Source organism: Loxodonta africana, chromosome 11 (assembly GCF_030014295.1).
Source record: "Loxodonta africana isolate mLoxAfr1 chromosome 11, mLoxAfr1.hap2, whole genome shotgun sequence".
Lineage (NCBI taxonomy): Eukaryota > Metazoa > Chordata > Mammalia > Proboscidea > Elephantidae > Loxodonta > Loxodonta africana.
The window spans coordinates 60690529-60709348 of record NC_087352.1 but is presented as its reverse complement, the minus strand read 5'-3'; the positions used below and the strand labels follow the sequence as shown (position 1 = coordinate 60709348).

At 48.0% G+C, this 18820-nt stretch overlaps 1 protein-coding gene across 2 annotated transcripts in view; it reads right to left on the bottom strand.

Moving 5' to 3' along the window:
• The window catches only part of LOXHD1 (lipoxygenase homology PLAT domains 1), a 169046-nt gene that overhangs the window by 37817 nt on the left and 112409 nt on the right, over positions 1–18820 (bottom strand). For both annotated transcript variants that reach the window (XM_064294569.1, XM_064294570.1), the window contains exons 26-29: positions 15856–16037; positions 7472–7588; positions 6389–6551; positions 730–884 (exon numbers count right to left, since the gene is read on the bottom strand). In XM_064294569.1, coding sequence (XP_064150639.1) covers positions 730–884; positions 6389–6551; positions 7472–7588; positions 15856–16037 — 617 coding nt within the window. The remainder of the gene's footprint in view (positions 1–729; positions 885–6388; positions 6552–7471; positions 7589–15855; positions 16038–18820) is intronic.

Below are 18820 nucleotides of genomic sequence, written 5' to 3'. Positions count from 1 at the left end.
AGTGACCCCTCTGCATCAGATTTCTCCCCTTTTGTAAAGTCACAGTTCACTAGAGCTGGACACAGCTTTAGACACCAGCCATTGGTGATTGTCAAGCTGTTTTATAGTCCCAGAATGCTTTGCTTGGATCCCAATAGATAAACCAGGTCAAAGTGGATCCACGTGGGTGGAGTGGGTGCCTTCTGCTCCCCTCTGTCTCCAGCGGCTCTCCAGGACCTCAGTGCCACCCAGGGCCCTGTATAACATGTCTACCCCTCATTTTATAGATGAGGAAACTGAGGCCAGAGGAGTTCGATCAGATAAAGAGTTGACAGCAGAACGAGGCTTCCAGCCCCCTGGTGTGAGCTTCTATTGGTCCAGTCCCTGCCATTCCACAGTGCTCACCTCCATGCTCATGAAACACACACAGCAAACTGGATTTTCTGGAGATACCCTTTGCCGTACAGCCAAGAGCTTCACCCAAACCTCCTGCTTGCCCAAGCCCTACCTTCTGATCCACTTTCACCCACTATGCAGGGCCCAGGGCAGGTAGGTGTGCATAAGCTAAGACAGGGCTAGCTGAGTCGCCCTCACAGGCAGAAGGGCAAAGGAAAATGCCCAGGTGAGGGTGTATAACACACCACCAAGCTCCTGGACGGCCCCAGGGGCCAAGAAGAGCTGGCCCCAGGTAACTGGGCTTGGGAAGGGGATAGGAAGAGGGAGGGGGAAGCTCGGCCAGCCCACCCGTACCGTTCCTTTTTCAAACTTGTTGGTGCGGTTCTCTGACTTGCCAAGGTACCGCTCGCCCGTGTCTCCCAGGTCTCCGTAGATGGTGATGTAGACCTTGGCATCTGTTCCTGCCCCGGGAACGTTCCCTGTGAAGATCTGCACGGAGTACAGCACAACTAGGCAGGCAGGTAGGCAGGTAGTTGGTCAGACAGAGAGATGGACAGACAAAGGGAAGAAAAGAATGAAGTCATTTTAGGATTGGGGGAACTGGATTTGTAGGAGGGATTAAGTTCCTGGCCCAGACCTCAAAGAGTCAGTGGCTCTCTTTAATTTGCTCAGTTATGCACATTCAGGTACAAAGCCACGTGGGTTCACCAGTGGAATGTTCTCCTATTAGATCTGAACGCAGGTTGACTCTGAGAGACCCAAACAATGGAGAGTTTTCTGAGCTTCTCTCAAGTTGTAAAACACAGGAGGGAGGCTTAGGAAACTCCCTGCCACGTGTCCACACCGTGGTCACTAAATTATCTGCCGGGACACACTGACAACAATATGCCTTCCTATTGAGGGTGACGAAAATCAATGCCACACCCTTCTAAATGGTCTATGAAAAAAAATCAAGTATTATTTAAAAAGCACTTTCCCCTCAGGGCCCATCCTCTTTTCATTTATTCTTCAACCCACTGTCATCCGGCACCTGCCCCATCGCTCCAGGGAAACCCCTGTCACCAAAGCCACAATGCTCACCACCCACTCCTTCTTGATGCCAGCACATGCAAAGGGCTCAGTAAACATCGCCGTAACCATTATTAAAAACTATTAAGGAAGATTGAAAATGAACAGATGCCTGTTTTTGTTAGCTTTTGTTTTTGCTGCTGTGCATTCATCCAGGAAGAATAAAGCATCTCTTTTTCCCACTTCCACCCAGGGAGGAGAGGCGGAGCCCTGGTGGCGCAGTGGTTAAGAGTTCAGCTGCTAACCAAAAGGTCAACAGTTCAAATCCACCAGCTGCTCCTTAGAAACCCTATGGGGCAGTTCTACTTTATTCTATACGGTTGTTATGAGTCGGAATCAACTTGATGGCAATGGGTTTGGTTTTTTTTTGTTGTTGTTGTTTGGATTTTTTTGGTTTAAGTGCTCTTTAGGAAGAAAGGCCTGGCAATCTACTTCTAAAACTCAGCCAACGAAACCCTGTGAAGCACTACCGTCTCAGCTGCAACTGACCGATGGTGTACAACCAGGAAGCGTTTCAATCCATTGTGCATGGGGTCACAATGAATCAGAAGTTGCCTCTTTGGCAGCTGACAACAACAACAACAACAAAGTATTCCCTGTCCCCTCTCCATATTCCTCCAGCTAAAGAGCGTTTGAGTTTCAGGCCAAGAAAGAGGGGACTCAGCTGGATTATCCCCACCCAAGGGGGAGGGATGGAAGCTGAAGCTTCGAGGTAAAAGGCGAAAGTGGCCAACCTGGAAGGACGACTAATTTCTGCTGGGGAGGGGGAGAAGGAGAGGGTTTTGAAGTTTCCAGTTTCCATGGGTGGCAGGGGCCCCTCACCTGCACAGTAGCCAGGCTGATTTGGGGGCTTAAAGCAAGGAGGGCCCAAGGTAGAAGAGTGGTCTCTTGACTAAGCAGGGATTGTGGAGAAGAGATTCTGGCCACCCAGGGAAAGGACATCTGAGTGTCCGCGAGAACCAGCAGCACCAGTGGACCACGTGCAAGGGGGGCACAGGCATACATGACACCCTCCCTGGACTAAGGCCAGCTCCCTCCTGGATTCTTACACCCTAAAAAACCCAAACCATTGCTGTTGAGTCGATTCAGACTCATAGTGGCCCTGTAGGACAGAGTAGAACTGCCTATAGAGTTTCCTAGGCTGTAATCTTTACAGAAGCAGACTGCCACATCTTCCCTGCAGAGCTGCTGGTGGGTTTGAACGGCTGACCTTTCAGTTAACAACCAGTGCTTTAACTACTTTACTAAAAAAAAAAAAAAAAAGCTATCCTCCCACCTCCCTGCAGCAACTGAGATGGGCTTTCCTTCCAGTTCTTGCAGGTGGGCTCAGAACCAGATTTTATTAAATTTTTTACAAATAAGGTAATGCGCCTTACTCACACCTATGGTTATGGAACATATTCGTGCCCATGAAATGGTCAATATTATTTCCTGCATTTTCCCTTGGTGCCACAGCATTTTTCTCCCATGCTCTCCTCAGCCTCTCTGGATGCTCCTACCGAGTAGCTTTAAGGGCTCCCAACCTTCTGCTCGACTGTCAGTGTGCAGTACTGTGGTGGCTTGCCTGCTGCGCTGATGCTGGAAGCTATGCTGCCAGTATCTCAAATGCCAGCAGGGTCACCCATGGTAGACAGGTTTCAGTGGAGCTTCCAAACAGACTAGGAAGAAAGGCCTGGCAATCTACTTCTGAAAATTAGGCAGTGAAAACCCTATGGATCACAAGAGAATACTGTCTGACTGGACTCAAACGTTCCAAGGATCATGAAGATGGCACAGGACCAGGCAACATTTCATTCTGCTCTATATGGGTTCACCATGAGTCAGATTTGACTCAATGGCAACTAACGACAACAACCTTCTGGCCACTCTTGGATACTGATGTCTCCTGGGTTCCCTCCACATCCCTCTGCTCTTTCCTATGGTGCCTGGGTGCTGATTCCTTGACCATCTAGAAGCCAATATTCCTGAGCCTGTTTCTGCAGCCCAGTTCTCTCCTGTGCTTCAGGTCCCTACTCCTATGACCTGGGGGCCATCTCCACCTTGACTAGACCCTGAGATCACAAACCCACACAGCCCCACCTGAACTACCTGGCTCCCCCCTCCTCCTTTTCCACACCTTCTTCCCACCCATTTCCCCTGTCCCTGTAGCCCCACCTAACACCCTGCTCTTCAAACCTCCCTGGGGCATTGTGGGAACTGATGGTCACAGATTGTGGCAGGCCTACCCACCTCAAGAGCAGAAGCCAGGAACTAGCCACACCTCTCACCCAGCTCCGTGCAGAACCCAGTCAGCATTTCATGTGTTAAATTAATAAACAAAATCTCCTCCTTGTTGTTTAAAAGATTTAACATTGCCCAAGCCCGTCTGACTAATACTGACATGAGGTAACATTTGGAATTTAGTCACAGTTCAGACACAACAGCTGATCGTCTTCCCCTGACCCCACATTCTTCAGCCCCATGCATCTCCTAGCTGTGCGTTCAGGCCTGCTGCAGACCTGGGCTGGGCTGTGAATAACCCCAGATGCGGTGGGCCTGCCAGGTTACCTTTTCTGCCCCCATGGAGCAGATCTTTGGAACCCTCGTCCCAGAGCAGGGTGCTGCCCCACCAGCGGCTACGATTAAAGTGCCTTCCCACCCCCACCCCTCCACCCTCGCTGCTTTCTGCAGTCCTTTGGGAATGAGGAAAACTGATTCAGCTTCTGGGTGCTGAGCAATGCAGTTGCGCAGTCAGATCTGGCTATTTCTGGATCCTCCTCCCTCCTGCCCCACCCAGGCCGAGGCTCGTCAGCACAAAACGTTTCCCTAGAAACATCACCGAGCACAGAGTGGGCTTTGCCACATATTACGCGTACAGAGCAGCACAAGTGTGCCACAGGAGTAGATTTCCAGGGTGTCCTCCGGGCCCAAGCCGAAAAGGGAGTTATTCCCCAGATTTAGTAGGAAAGAAAGTCTAAATAAGAGGATATGATCTGATATAACACTTGTTTTTCTTTATCTCTGAGTGGCTACTGAGATTAAAGGAACATTAGGGATGGGGTTTTTTTTTATAGAGGTTTTAATAGGTCCCTAAGTGGAAAAAAAAAAAAATTTTTTTTTTTTTAAGTGGGGCAAACCCTTGTGGCGTAGTGGTTAAGTGCTACAGCTGCTAACCAAAAGGTCAGCAGTTTAAATCCACTAGGCACTCCTTGGAAACTGTATGGGGCACTTCTACTCTGTCCTATAGGGTCACTTTGAGTTACTATTCGACTATGAGTCAGAACTGACTTGACTGCAATGGGTTTGGTTTTTTTTTTTTTGTAAGTGGGGCACTTTGTAAGTTAAGCACTTGACTACTGACCAAAAAGCTGGCGGTTCAGACTCACCCAGAGGCACCTCAAAAGAAATCCTGGTGATCTACTTCCAAAAAATCAGCCTTTGAAAACCTAACAGAGCACAGGCCTACTCTGACACACCTGGGTCACCACGAGTCAGAATCAACTCAAAGACATTTTTTTTTTTTAAATAGAGGTATGAAAAGGAAAACTATGTTTGTCTTTTGTTTTTTTGACCCTTTTTTAGCTCAGTAGCAGAAAAGGCATGTATTCTCCCTGTCTCCATATGGGTCTTAGAATCTTGGGTTTTACTCCAGTTTCACCAAGAGAGCGACACAATAAATTTAGGCTGAATTCCCCAGCTCTCAGGGCTACTCTGATCCGTTTAGACTGTCCCCTCACCTGGAGAAAGCAATAGAATTCTTCTGAGTATCATCGGGGGCAGAAGGTCTGTTTTTGCAAGTGGATTTGATTTTTGAAACAGCTAAACTTTATTCAGAGCTCAAAAGCTATAGCATAGGGATCACAAGGGACAGTGCCATCTCTGGTCAAGACAGAGGTGTGATTCCGTCATGTGGTCCAGGAGGAAAGCACATGCATGTGTGTATGGAGTGTGCACATGTACACACCCTCCCACATACACACATGTGCACAGACAAAGAAAGCAGGAGGAGAGAAGTGAGGGCTGAGAACAGAGCCATGGGGAATACTACCTGGCATGAGAAAGGAAAATGGCACTCGGTGGACCAGTCAGAGGTAGGAGGAGAACCAGAAAATGTCAGTATCACCGGAAGCAAAGGAAGGGGAAGTACAAGAAGTGGGTGGCCAGATTGATTCAAATAATGCAGAGAAAACGACGTCAATGAGGGATGAAGAAAGGCAACCAGCATGCACAGAAAACAAGGCCATGACCCTGGACAATGAAATTGCGCCCAGCCACAGAGAACAAATGTGCAGTAGCCACAGGCACATGTTAATCTAGATGTTTCCTGATTCTTACTTATTGGAGACAGCTGTTTCCAGCAAGAGCAAAGAGGATCAAACCACACAGATTGGTGCTGTTGTTATTGGGTGCTGTCAAGTCAATTTCTACTCATAGCGACCCCATGTGACAGAGTAGAACTGCCCCATAGGGTGTTCTAGGCTCTAATCTTTACAGGAGCAGATTGCCAGGTCTTTCTCCCATGGAGTTGCCGGTTTGAACCACAACCTTTCGGTTATCATCCAAGAGCTTAACCATTGAGCCACCGGAGCTCCATCGACACAGATAGTAGCCCAATAAACTAAGTGTAGGGAGGAAACGAGGGCTGGGATAATCAAAGCACAGGATAACACATAATCTGGTGTATTATCACAATGTCTGGGGCTGGCCTGCAGAGCAGGAAAGGTCTGAGAACAAATCCTGGAGTGAGAGAGCCTGGGTTTTGAAGAATAGCTCTGCTATTTATTAGCAGTGTGAACTTCAGGAAGCTATTTAACCTCTCGAAGCCTCCGCTGCCTTTCTACAGAATGGCGATAATAATAGAACCTGCCTCCTGCATGAAAAGCTCGGCCTGCACAGGGCAGGTGCTCACAAGGAGGGGCCGTGGTACAGGCGCTGCTGATGGTAACAATGACAACCACCAACTTACTGTCCAGAGGTTCCTCTACTTCCTTGTAGACTTGCCTTAAGGACCCGTCCTTCATGTATTTCTCTGTAAAAATATCATAAGGGACCAGCTCTCGAATGGTCTTCTTGTCATCCTCAGAGGTGGCAAACCATCGATCACATGGGAAAGTCAAGGTTTCTGAACCCTGGAGTAAAGAGGAAAGAGGAATATTAGCCTTTCATGTGGAAACTGCTGACTTCAGAGGTTCATAGCACGTCAATCCACATGGGGACCAGGAACAAGGGTCAGGGAAACGACAAATAATGCAAATGCCACAAGAAAACCCCCATTACCACAATTCCAGCAGATCAATCTTATTTAAGGATTTTCAGAACCATCTCAAGTGGTGGGCTTTTAAGGGCTGGGGTTCCCAGTCTCTTGAAAATAGATATCTGAACCCCATCTGGGAGACTCCAATTCAGTCAGTGGGTATGAGGAGAAGGTCTGTGTTTTATTTTTTTATTACAATATACACACAACCAACCCATACAATATTTCATCAGTTACTACATGTACACTTCAGTGACATTGATTACATTCTTCAAGTTGTGCAACCATTTTCACTCTTTTCCCCAATTATCCCATCACCATTAACATACCTTCATTGCACTCTAAGTAAAAGCCGCCTCTTGCCTCCTCCCTCCCACCCCTGGTAACCACAAATTACTTTTTGTTTCTATATACTTAGTTTTTTAGTATAAGTGATATCATACAGCATTTGTCCTTTTGTGCCTGACATTTTGCTCAGCATAGGGTTCTGTATTTTTTAATTGCTCCCCAAGTCATTTATACTCAGACCGATTGAGAGCTACTGCCTAGGTTTAGAGTTCTGTAGTTTCAGAATTTTACCAGGTTGATCAGGGTGGATTTCTTTGTGTGAATTCCTTGTGAGTTGACCTGGTGTGACAGGACCTGCTTGGTCACTCACTAGTAATATGGCCTCAGGAGTGGGAGCAGGGACACGGCTGCCCAGACCCTCCCTGTTGACCTTCAACCAGGTTCTAAAATATTCTGCCTGGGCCTGAGCTAGTCCCTGCATTCTATGTGAACTGGGAAAAAACTCACATTTTTATCTGGGAGGAGCCTGCGGATGTCCACATGGGAGCAGTGCCACCCAGGGTTGATGCCCGTGTTATCGTGGCCAATCCGAATTTTTTCAATGACTTCTCCCACGTCTTCTAGCTTTGGAAAGAAGAAAGAACCAGACATTAGCCAGAGGTTTGGGAAAGTATCGTCTCAGGAACAGCCTGCCTCCCTTGGCAACCACCTTCAAGTCTCTTTGAATTTACAGGATCAGGTCACCTTCTCCCCATGTGTCTCTTCTGTCCAGCCAGGTCAGCCCACACTGTTCTCTGTACGCACCGTGTTCATGCTTCACTCCCATCTTCCCATTTATAACCCACCCAGGCTCCAGAACTCCCTTCAGTTCCACTCCTCATGATAGAACTCCACCTTCTGTCTTTCATTACTTACCATTGTAGCCACCCATTCCCTGCTTGAGAACCGAATTGGGTGTCAGAAGATGAGTTCTGGTTCTGCCTATGCCCTTGTCTTGCTGAGTTGACCTTGCCCAAGGCCCTTGGCCCTCAAGAGTACCCGCTTTCTACTCACTCCTATTCTGTGCTCCCTCAAGTTCCAGTCCCTCAAACTTGACGTTCTCTTCCCAAAGGACTTTTGCACATACTTGCCTTGCCCTTCCTCCTTCTTCTTCTTTACCTAATCCCATGCCTGCTCATCCTTATCATTTGGGTCTCAGATCAGGGATCATTTTTTCAGGGAAGTCTCCTTGACTGTCATGAGGAGGTCAACTGTCCTTATGATAGGCTCTCCTCAGAGCATCCAGCCGCTCCCACACCTCTCACCCATAAGTTTGCATTCGCTTGTATGATACCCTCTCCTCCAACACTGAAAGCCAAAAGGGAAGGCGCCGCAACTGTTTTTGCTCACCATGGTATCCCCGAAGACTAGAATAGTGCCTGTGACCTAGCTACTCTGTAAGTATTGGTTGGAAAGAATCAGTGTTTTCTCATCTGCAAATGGGTGTGATACAGTCAACCAGGCTGTCATAATATGGTGGTGGACCTTAGACAGGATGGTGTATGTGAAAGCTCCACTGAACAGGGAAGCTGACATGTGTGTGCCCTCATGAGCTCCTGAATCACAGGGGCTGTCCCCTCTTCTCTCTCCTGCCTGGAGCCCATGGGCATGGAGGACAGGGGATGGGCTCAGTCAGGACTGATTAATCCCCCAACCCCTTGGGGCCCCTCTAAGAAAGCAGTGAGGTGGACCAACACAAGGCAAGGCAAGGCCCCCCTCTCAGCCTAGCACTCCCCTCCTGGCTCCCTCCCTGCCAAGTTGCCCTCCCTTATCCCACCAGCCCCCCACTTCAGGGCCTTTGGGGAAGCTTCTTGGTTCCCTTGTAGTTCACTGCACCATGTTCTCCTCTGAAATGGTGTTATATAGATAAATTCACAGCCTGCCTCATTCCTAAGAGACCTGGAGTAATAACAGGATAAGAAAGAGATGAGAAAGTCAGGGCCAAGGGAAAACAAAACCAATTAAACCGATTGCTGTGCAGTCAACCCCTATCATGGCGGCTCCATGTGTGTCAGAGCAGAAATGTGCTCCACAGGGTTTTCAGCAACTGATTTTTTGGAAGTAGATCACAAGGCCTTTCTTCTAAGGTGCCTCTGGGTGGACTCGAACCTCCAATTTTTGGTTAGCAGCTGAGTGTGTTAACCATTTATTTGCATCACCCAGGTGCCAAATATAATAACCCCAGATGCCCTGGTTCATGGCTGGTTCATGGAATTCATGCCATGAGGTTTGGTACAACAGTTGGAGTGGTGGGGAGTGGGTACTGCACACTTGGACTTCCTGGAAGCCCCTCTGTAAATCAGGCTACCCAACCTACTCCCTCAAGCTCCCAGGTAGGCAGCTCCCACGGAGGCAGCCTGGTGAGCTCCAGGTTGTCCCCTAAGGGTGGAGGGCTCTTGATGAGTGAATGGTGTTTGAACGGTTGAGTGAGTCATTGGTCCAGTGTGAACCTCTCATAACCGTAGGCAGAAGCAAACTCTGTATGAACTAAGCAGCCTCCAACCAGTGGCTCCTGCCCTTCCCGCACACCCCCCCACTCTTGGCAGCTAAGGGGGGTGTCATGGATTGAATTCTGTCCCCCCAAAATGTGTGTATCAACTTGGTTAGGCCATGATTCCCAGAATTGTGTGGTTGTCCTCCATTTTGTGATTCTAATTTTATGTTGAGAGGATAAGGGTGGGATTGTAACACCACTCTTACTCAGGTCTCTTCCCTGATCAAAGGTAAAGCGAGTTTCCCTGGGGTGTGGTCTGCACCACATTATATCTCTCAAGAGATAAAAGGAAAGGGAAGCAAGCAGAGAGTTGGGGGTCCTCGTACCTCCAAGAAAGCAACACCAGGAGCAGAGCACGTCCTTTGGACATGGGGTCCCTGCACCTGAGAAGCTTCTGAACCTGGGGAAGACTGAGGACAAGGACCTTCCTCCACAGCCGACAAAGAGAGAAAGCCTTCTCCTGGAGCTGACACCCTGAATTTGGACTTGTAACCTACTAGACTTGTGAGGAAATAAATTTCTCTTTGTTAAAGCCATGCACTCGTGGTATTTCTGTTATGGCAGCACTAGATGACTAAGACAGGGGGCCTATTAGCACTACACACAGAACCATCCCAACAAGCCACTTGACCCTCCAGGCCTCATCTCCCCCATCTATAAAATGAGGGGAATTGCATCTTATCCAGCTGAGGGCAGGGGAGGGGACAGGGTAATTCCCTCAGGTCACTGATGGGTCTAAGATCTCAGACATGGCTCTTTGTCAACACCCTAGTTCTAAGTGACTGGCAGAGCCCCATATCTCTGGAAACTCTGAGAATTAACAAGGATGCCACACCTGCTGCGCTCTCCCAGACAACTCCCCATTGGTCCCTTGCCCACACTTCTTCAGAGAAGTGAGAATCCGAGTTCAAAATGGCCATCTGGGGAAATGTGTGAGCCCCCGAGGGGCTTTCTGAATGATTAAACAGTGCCTGGTGATTACAGGCTGAAGCTAGTTCCAAGGACATTTTTAAAAAAATAATCATTTTCATTGTGCTTTCAGTGAAAGTTTACAAATCAAGTCACTCTCTCACATATAAACTTATATACACCTTACTACATACTCCCATTCACTCTCCCCCTAATGAGTCAGCCCACTCCCTCCTTCCAGTCTCTCCTTTCATGACTGTTTTGCCAGTTTCTAACCCTCTCTACCCTCCCATCTTCCCTCCAGACAGGGATGCCAACACAGTCTCAAGTGTCACAGGTAGCTCACTCCTCCTCAGCATCTCTCTCCAACCCATTGTCCAGTCCATTCCATGTCTGATGAATTGTCTCCCAGAATGGTTTCTATCCTGGGCCAACAGAAGATTTGGGGACCATGACCGCTGGGATTCTTCTAGTCTCAGTCAGACCATTAAGTCTGGTCTTTTTATGAGAATTTGGGGTCTGCATCCCACTGTTCTCCTGCTCGCTCAGGGGTTCTCTGTTGTGCTCCCTATCAGGGCAGTCATCGGTTGTGACCAGGCACCATCTAGTTCTTCTGGTCTCAGGATGATGTAAGTCTCTAGTTCTTGTGGCCCTTTCTGTCTCTTGGGCTCATAATTATCTTGTGACCTTGGTGTTCTTCATTCTCCTTTGATCCAGGTGGGTTGAGACCAATTGATGCATCTTAGATGGCCGCTTGTTAGCATTTAAGACCCCAGACGCCACACTTCAAAGTGGGATGAAGAATGTTTTCTTAATAGAATTTATTTTTCCAATTGACTTCTATGTCTCCTGAAGCCGTAGTCCCCAAATCCCTGCCCCAAGGACATTTTTAAGAAAATCTTGTTCTTTCACATTGCGAGGAGCATGGGAAGTGATTGCCGAAATCCTTGGTGCACAGAATCTCCCCTGAGGACACATTGCTGACTGCAGAACCAAGGAGTGAAGATTTGCCACCTCTCTCTTTGTTCAGAAGCCCCTATTCCTCCTTCCCTGGCTCATCTCTTTGAGGTTTGAGATATGTGGGTCTAAGGCCTCCAAGAGATTTTTGTGACCTTAGTCACCCAGTTACTCTGTTGTGTATGCTGGGGTGGCGATCTCATCCATGACCCTCAGAGAGCAAGAAGGCCTTTCAGAGAACTGCTGTCAATGGTTGGTGGGCCATAGTGGCATCAGAGATGGACTCAGAGGACATCAGCCTCAGGAGAGACTCTGCTGCTCTCCCGAGAAATGAAAGAGTTAGAGAAGGCTCTAGAATCGAAATGCTTGAGTTCAAACCCCAGCTCTGCCATTCTTTAATTATGACACCTTAGGCAAGTTATTTAACCTTCCTGTGCTCTGTTTCCTTATCTGTAAACTGGGATGATCATAGCACCTAACTCTTGGAATTGTGATGAGATTAAATGTATTGATATACATCAAATGCTTAGAATGTTGTTGTTAGGTGCCGACTCATAGTGACTCTACGTACAACAGAATGAAACACTGCCCAGTCCTGCGCCATCCTCACAATCGTTGTTATGCTTGAGCCCATTGTTGCAGCCACGTTGAGGGTCTTCTCTTTCCTTGATCCTCTGTTTTACCAAGCATGATGTCCTTCTCCAGGGACTGATCCCTTCTGGTAACATGTCCAAAGTATGTGAGACAAAGTTTCTCAAGCCTCACTTCTAGGGAGCCTACTGCCTATACTTCTTCCAAGACAGATTTGTTCATTCTTTTGACAGTCCATGGCATGTTCAATGTGCTTTGCCAACACCATAATTCAAAGACATTGATTCTTCTTTGGTCTTCCTTATTCATTGTCCAGCTTTCACATGCATAGGAGGTGATCGAAAGCACCATGGCTTGGGTCAGGCACGCCTTAGTCTTCAAGGTGTCATCTTCGCTTTTCAACACTTGAAAGAGGTCTTTTGCAGCAGATTTGCCCAACGCAATGCGTCATTTGATTTCTTGACTGCTGCTTCCGTGGGTGTTGATTGTGGAGCCAAGTAAAATGAAATCCTTGACAGCTTCAATCTTTTCTCCATTTATCATGATGCTGCTTATTGGTCCAGTTGTGAGGATTTATGTTTTCTTTATATTGAGGTGTGATCCATACTGAAGGCTGTAGTCTTTGATCTTCATCAGTAAGTGCTTCAAGTCCTCTTCACTATCAGCAAGCAAGTGCTTATAATAGGGCTAGTAAATGGGAGAAACCAAACCAAATTCAACGTAGCTGTAGACTAGATTCTGACTGATGGCAACCCCATGGGTTACAGAGTAGAACTGAGTTCCATAGAGTTTTCTTGGCTATAATCTTTATGGAAGGAGTTCTGGTGGTGCAAAGATGAAGCGCTTGGCTACTAACCAAAAGGTTGGCAGTTCAAACTTACCCAGTGTCCCCACAGGAGAAAGACCTGGCGATCTGCTCCCATAAAGACTACAGCCTAGGAAATCCTATGGGGGCAGCTCTACTCTGTCACATGGAGTCACTATGAATTGAAAATCCATTCAACGGCATCCAACAACAACAAAAACCTTTAGATAGCAGATTTCCAGGCCTTTCGTGATGCCACAGGGTGGGTTCAAACTGCTAACATTTCAGTTAGTAGTCGAGTGCAAACCGTTTGCACTACCCAGGACCTGGCTTATGGGAAGTGCCCAATAAATGTTAGCTGTTGTCTTAGTCATCTAGTGCTGTTATAACAGAAATATCACAAGTGGATGGCTTTAACAAAGGAAGTTTATTTTCTCACAGTAAGGTAGGCTAAAAGTCCAAATTCAGGGTGTCAGCTCTAGGGGAAGGTATTCTCTCTCTGTTGGTCTTCTCATCAATCTTCTCCCAGACTAGGAGCTTCTCTGTGCAGGGACCTCAAGTCCAAAGGACACACTCAGCTCCTGGCACTGCTTTCTTGGTGATACAAGGTTACCCTCTCTCTCTGCTTGCTTCCGTCTTTTATATCTCAAGAGATTTTCTCAAGACACAATCCAATCTTGTAGATTGACTCCTGCCTCACTAACACAACTGCAGCCCATCCTCCCTCGTTAGCATCATACAGGCAGGATTTACAACATATAGGAAAATCACACAATACCAGGAATCATGGCCCAGCCAAACTGATACACACATTTTTGGGGGGACCTAATTCAATCCATGACAACTATTATGGTGATTTTCCTGACCAACCCCTTTGTTTTAGGATGAGGCCAGAGAGAGGGAGTGGCTTGCTCTTGAGTTAGTGGCTGAGGCAGACAGAGCCTGAACCTAGAGCTCTCCCTCTTCCCTGAAGATGGATCAGAAAAGAGAAGTAGAGAGACAGGAGCAGAGAAGGCAGAGGGACAGACACCAGGAGACAAAGCTTTTTCATTTGTTTTCCAAGCTCTCATATGCCCCCAAGACCCAGGTACATTTGAGCAGAAAAGAGAAATACCAACAAATTACTGACAAATTCTGACTGTCTGTTATCAGTAGGGACTTCATTGATTAAAGTCCCCGGAAATCATGCTGAGGTGTAATCCCAGTCCTCAGCCACTGATGACATCAGGCTCGGATGAGTCACAAGCCAAGACATCTTGGGTGGAAGAGATGTTAGTGTGGTGTGGGCAAATGATTCACCCTTGTGTTTTCCTTGTTAAAACACTCAGCAAAGGCAGCAGACCTTCCCACACACGCTGACGGTGCCCAGAAAAGGCGGGGAGCATGCAGGGAGTCCCCTGGGACACAGACTGGCCAAAGAAGAAGGAAGGGGCAGAGAACCTTGTTTCCCACCACAAAATAAGGAACGCCTGTCAAAAGGTCCCACTACCTAGGCAGTCCAGACTCAGAGCTCCCAGCTCCTCTCCTTCAGGGTCTCCCTATCTTCCCCTTTAATTCCTGGTTCGTCCCTGCCCCCACCACCGGTCTGTCAGTGTGTTGTACTGTGGTGGCTTGCGTGTTCCTGTGGTGCTGAAAGCTATGCCACTGGTATTTCAAATACCAGTAGCGCCACCTATGGTGGACAGGTTTCAGTGGAGCTTCCAGACTAAAACAGGCTAGAAAGACCTGGCGATCTACTTCAGAAAACTAGCCAATGAAAACACCATGGCTCACAACAGAATATTGTCTGATATAGCGCTGGAAGATGAGCCCCTAGGTTGGAAAACACTCACACTACACAGTAGCCACAACAGTGGGCTTCAGCATACCAAGAATCGTGAAGATCATGGAGTTGCCATGTGTTGGAGCCAACTAATAACAACAACAGCATCCTTGTCCTCTACCCAAGCCACATCACTCTCCTCCTGTGGAGGCCAAACCTCCAATCACTTGCTGTGCTTATTTCCACCTCTGGCTGTTAACCATGCTATTTCCTTTGCTGGGAAGGCCTCTGCACCTTGATCCTGATTATCCCTCAGGCCCAGCTCAGAGCCACCTCTTCCAGGGAGCCCTCTCTCATCACTCCTGGCCGCCATTGGCTTATCCCTTCTCTGAACACCATAGCTCGTTCTGTTGCTGCACCACTTGTCCTTTCTACCATTTGCCAGGCTACTGCAGTGGCCGAGAGCACTTATTCTAGAGCTAATCATCTTGGGTTGAATCCTGCCTCCACTGTGTCCCAGCTTTGTAATTTTTAAGTAAGATACTAAATGCTCCATGCCTCAGTTTCCCCACCTTTAAACAGGAATAATTACAGCACAGAGTTGTTGTAAGGTTACACGAGTTAATGTAGGTAAAGCCAAATGACAGTGCCCATAAGGCCAGTTGTTATAGCAATGACTGGACCCTCTCATTAGCTTTGTGTGTAGGTCTGGGGTCCTCAACTAGACTGTAAGCCCCTTGAAGGCAGGGTTGGTGTCCTCCCCTTCTCTTGTGTCTCCCACTGACCTAGTACACAGCTGGCCACACAGGGGAGGCACACTGAGTATGCAGTTGATTGACAAGTACAGGATGCCAAGGGGCTGTGACCTACACCCAGGGCAAACACTGAACCAGGCCTACACCCAACGGCGAGTGTGGAGCATACCGGAGGTTCTTCTGTATCACGTTTGGCTAAAGTCTGAGAGCTGAGCCACGAACCAGGAGAATTTATCTCTATGTGATAACCAGTGGCGGGACTCCCACCTCCCCCAGCACACCAGAACTAGCAGTCTGGATGCCATACTCTGCTGTGAGCATTTGTCTGTCCTGGCTGGTGGCACTGGGGATGCCCCATTGGGATTGGGCCTCGAATTTTCCTGAGCCCTCTTCACTTGTTCTCTCCTTTGATCCTAACCACCATCCTGGAGGAGCCAGGCAGGGTTCACAGTCACGTGGATAATCTCAGCACGTGTGTCCTGCCCCTGAATTCAAGATTCCTTCTCCTCCCCTCTGTCTGACCCCCAACCCTCAGTCCTTGCTCCCCGCAACTGCCAGCAGCCTGCTGAGCCCAGGTACCTCCACGATGAAACGGGAGGCGGACTTCCTCTCAAAGAACAATTTCTGCTCCCGCTTGTTGGTGCACAGGTACTTCTGCTGGGTGCACACGGCTTCGCAGCCATAGATGATGATGAAGATGTTGGCATCCGTCCCAGCAGCAAAGACATCACTGGTATAAAGGGTGATCTCATAAGGGACAACTGAGAGTGGCGACCAGAGAGCAGTCAGAGAGGATGTGAGAACAGAAAACATGTGTGGGCGAGGTCAAGTTCTTCCCCACTGCCCAGGCCCCTCTACCCGGGAACTGCTGCCAGGGGCCCTAGACCTCCCCATGGTTGCCTAGCAACCACAGGTGGGAGTCCCTGTCAAGCACCCTGTCCCCTCAGACCAGGGTCTCTGCACCTCTCACATCACAAAGCTGGTACAGCAGGTTTGGTGAAAGCAGAGGCTTTCAAGCCAGACAAGCCTTGCTTGGCTCGAATCTCAGCTCTGACTGGCAAGCTACTTAGGAACCTCAGTTTCCTCATCTGTAAAACGTCCTCAATGTAGTGCTTAGCTATAGACACTGTAAACAAAAGCGTTATATTTTGGGGGCAACTCACCAATCAGATCAGCCAGGACACAGTGGTGAGAATTCTTCCCTCTCCCCTCGTCCCAACCCTCACTAGCTCTAGGCTGGCCTGCCCTCCCCCACCCCCCCACAGGGAGCCTGGCCCGTTGTTTTGTTGGATGCAGAGGGAGGCCTTATGGATCCCCTGATTCAGCTCCCTTATTTTATAGAGCTCCTATAAGGGAGGAGAGTCCCTCGGTGGTACAAGTGGTTAATGCATTCTGCTGCTAACTGAAAGGTTGCAGGTTCGAGTCCACCCAAAGGCACCTCAGAAGAAAGACCTGGTGATCTACTTCCAAAAAGTCAGCCATTGAAAACCCTGTGGAGCACAGTTCTTCTCTGACACACATGGGTTCGCTGTGAGTTGGAATCAACTTGACAACAACTCTTTTGTTTTTTATAGGGGAGGGGAGACACTGGGGTCAGGGATGTGCCAGGGTCCACTGAGCTTGGCAGAAAACTGTTCCCACCAGGAATTGTCTGTCTGTAACAAAGAGTGGACCCATCGGTGCTGCCAGCAAGTGGCTTCCTGGCAGTGACCACCAGCAAGAGTAGAGACCGGCATTCCTTAGCATTTGGGCTGAGGACTCTTTGTGCCAGAAACTCGGGTTCCTTATTAAAAATACAAATTCCCAAACCTCTCCTCAGATTCTCTGGAGTTGGGCCCAGGGATCTAAATCTTTAACTCACACTTTACACTAATGTTTGAGGCCAGTAGTCTAAAAAGTGTGTTCTCACTATGGATTGAGATCCATTAGCAGGGTTCAAAAAGGATTTCGTGGGCTGTCAGCAGTAATTTTTTAAATATATGGAATTGAATAGAATCATATAGAAAACACTGCACGTTGCACATAGTGAGGGTAAATCTTTTCTCGTGACAATTTTATTTGTTGCGTACGTATATGAATTAGATACTTACTCTGGGCCACAGTAAATGAAAATTAAAAAACTCAGAGACACAGTACATTTGGAAATCTGTCCTATCCTATGATCTTGACCCTTAAAAGGAGTCATTATTAGAAGTCACTTCTCACAGGTGGCCCCAACCTTTTCCAGAGGACAAATTTACTTTTCATTTATAATTGTGGCAACTTTACTATAGTAGTAATAGTTATCATTCATTGAGTACTTGTTATACACCAGACTCTGTACTAAGCACTCTACATTCCTTGTCTCATTTAATCTTCAAAAGGACCTTACAGAGTAGGTATTTTTATATCCCCATTTTAGCGATGAGAAAACTGAGTCACAGAGAGGTGAAGTAACTTGCCCATGGTCACACGACTGATCAACAGTGGAACTTGAACTTGACCCTAGGTTTATCTGACCCCAAGAGCCTGTGCGGTCAACCTCTAGAGGTGTTGTTGTCATGAATAGGGAAAAAGTACTGCTGATTACCCACAAGCCACAAGGAGGGGTGGTCATGGAGGTGACCGTCAGCCCCACAATGGCCTGAGTGGGGCCCTCCACTGAGGGAAAACACCGTTGACCCTGCCAGGCCCTCAGGCAATAACGGAGGCACCATTTCTGCTGCGCGCAGCCCTTTTCTCTAAATCTTCTTGGATTTCTCCCTGGCTTAATGCCTGGGAGACCTTGAGCGGAGAAGCTGGAAATAGGATTTGAGTTTTCTTGAGCTGGCTGACAGTGGCAGAAGCCCTGGAATTTTCTGGACAGAAACAGCCCATGGTTCAGCCCTCATTGCTCCAGGCCTGGGCCCAGATTTGGTTTCTGGTTTCTGGCTCTGCTTCTGCCATTAGGTAGCTGTGTGTCCTTGGGCAAATGGCTTCACTTCTCTAGGCCTCAGTTTCCTCACCTATACAATGAGGGGATTAACGAGATCTGTGGTTTTCAGTTTTTTTTTTAAACCATGGAACTCCTACAAATACATTTATCAATAGTATTTGAAAAAAAAAAAAGAAGAATATTCAGAAAAGGCTTTTCAAAGCTGTGGAGCTGCAGGGTGGCATGAAGTGGGGAGGGGCTTTCCTTCTCAGTCTTCCCCTCCCTTCACCGGTAGCCCTGAGACTCCTCCTACTACTGCCAGGCTTCTCTGGAGCACAGGTTGAAACCGAAGGTCCTTCCAGCACTAATATGGCGTGAGTCTCTCTGTGAAGCCTGTAGTGCCGCCCAGCGGTCTCTTTCCTCATTAATATCTCTCCTATGTCGGCAGTACATGTCCACCAGTCCATGGGCAGCTCCATCTTGTCTGCTCTTCATGGTTTCAGGCATACTGGGCGGCTTTGATGAGCCACCAAATCTAATTCCAAGTTCCTTTCTAAACAACAGCAACAATAACAACAACAACAAAAAAACCCATTGCCATGGAGTCAGCCCCGACTCATGGCAACCGCATGTGTTGTAGGGTAGAACTGC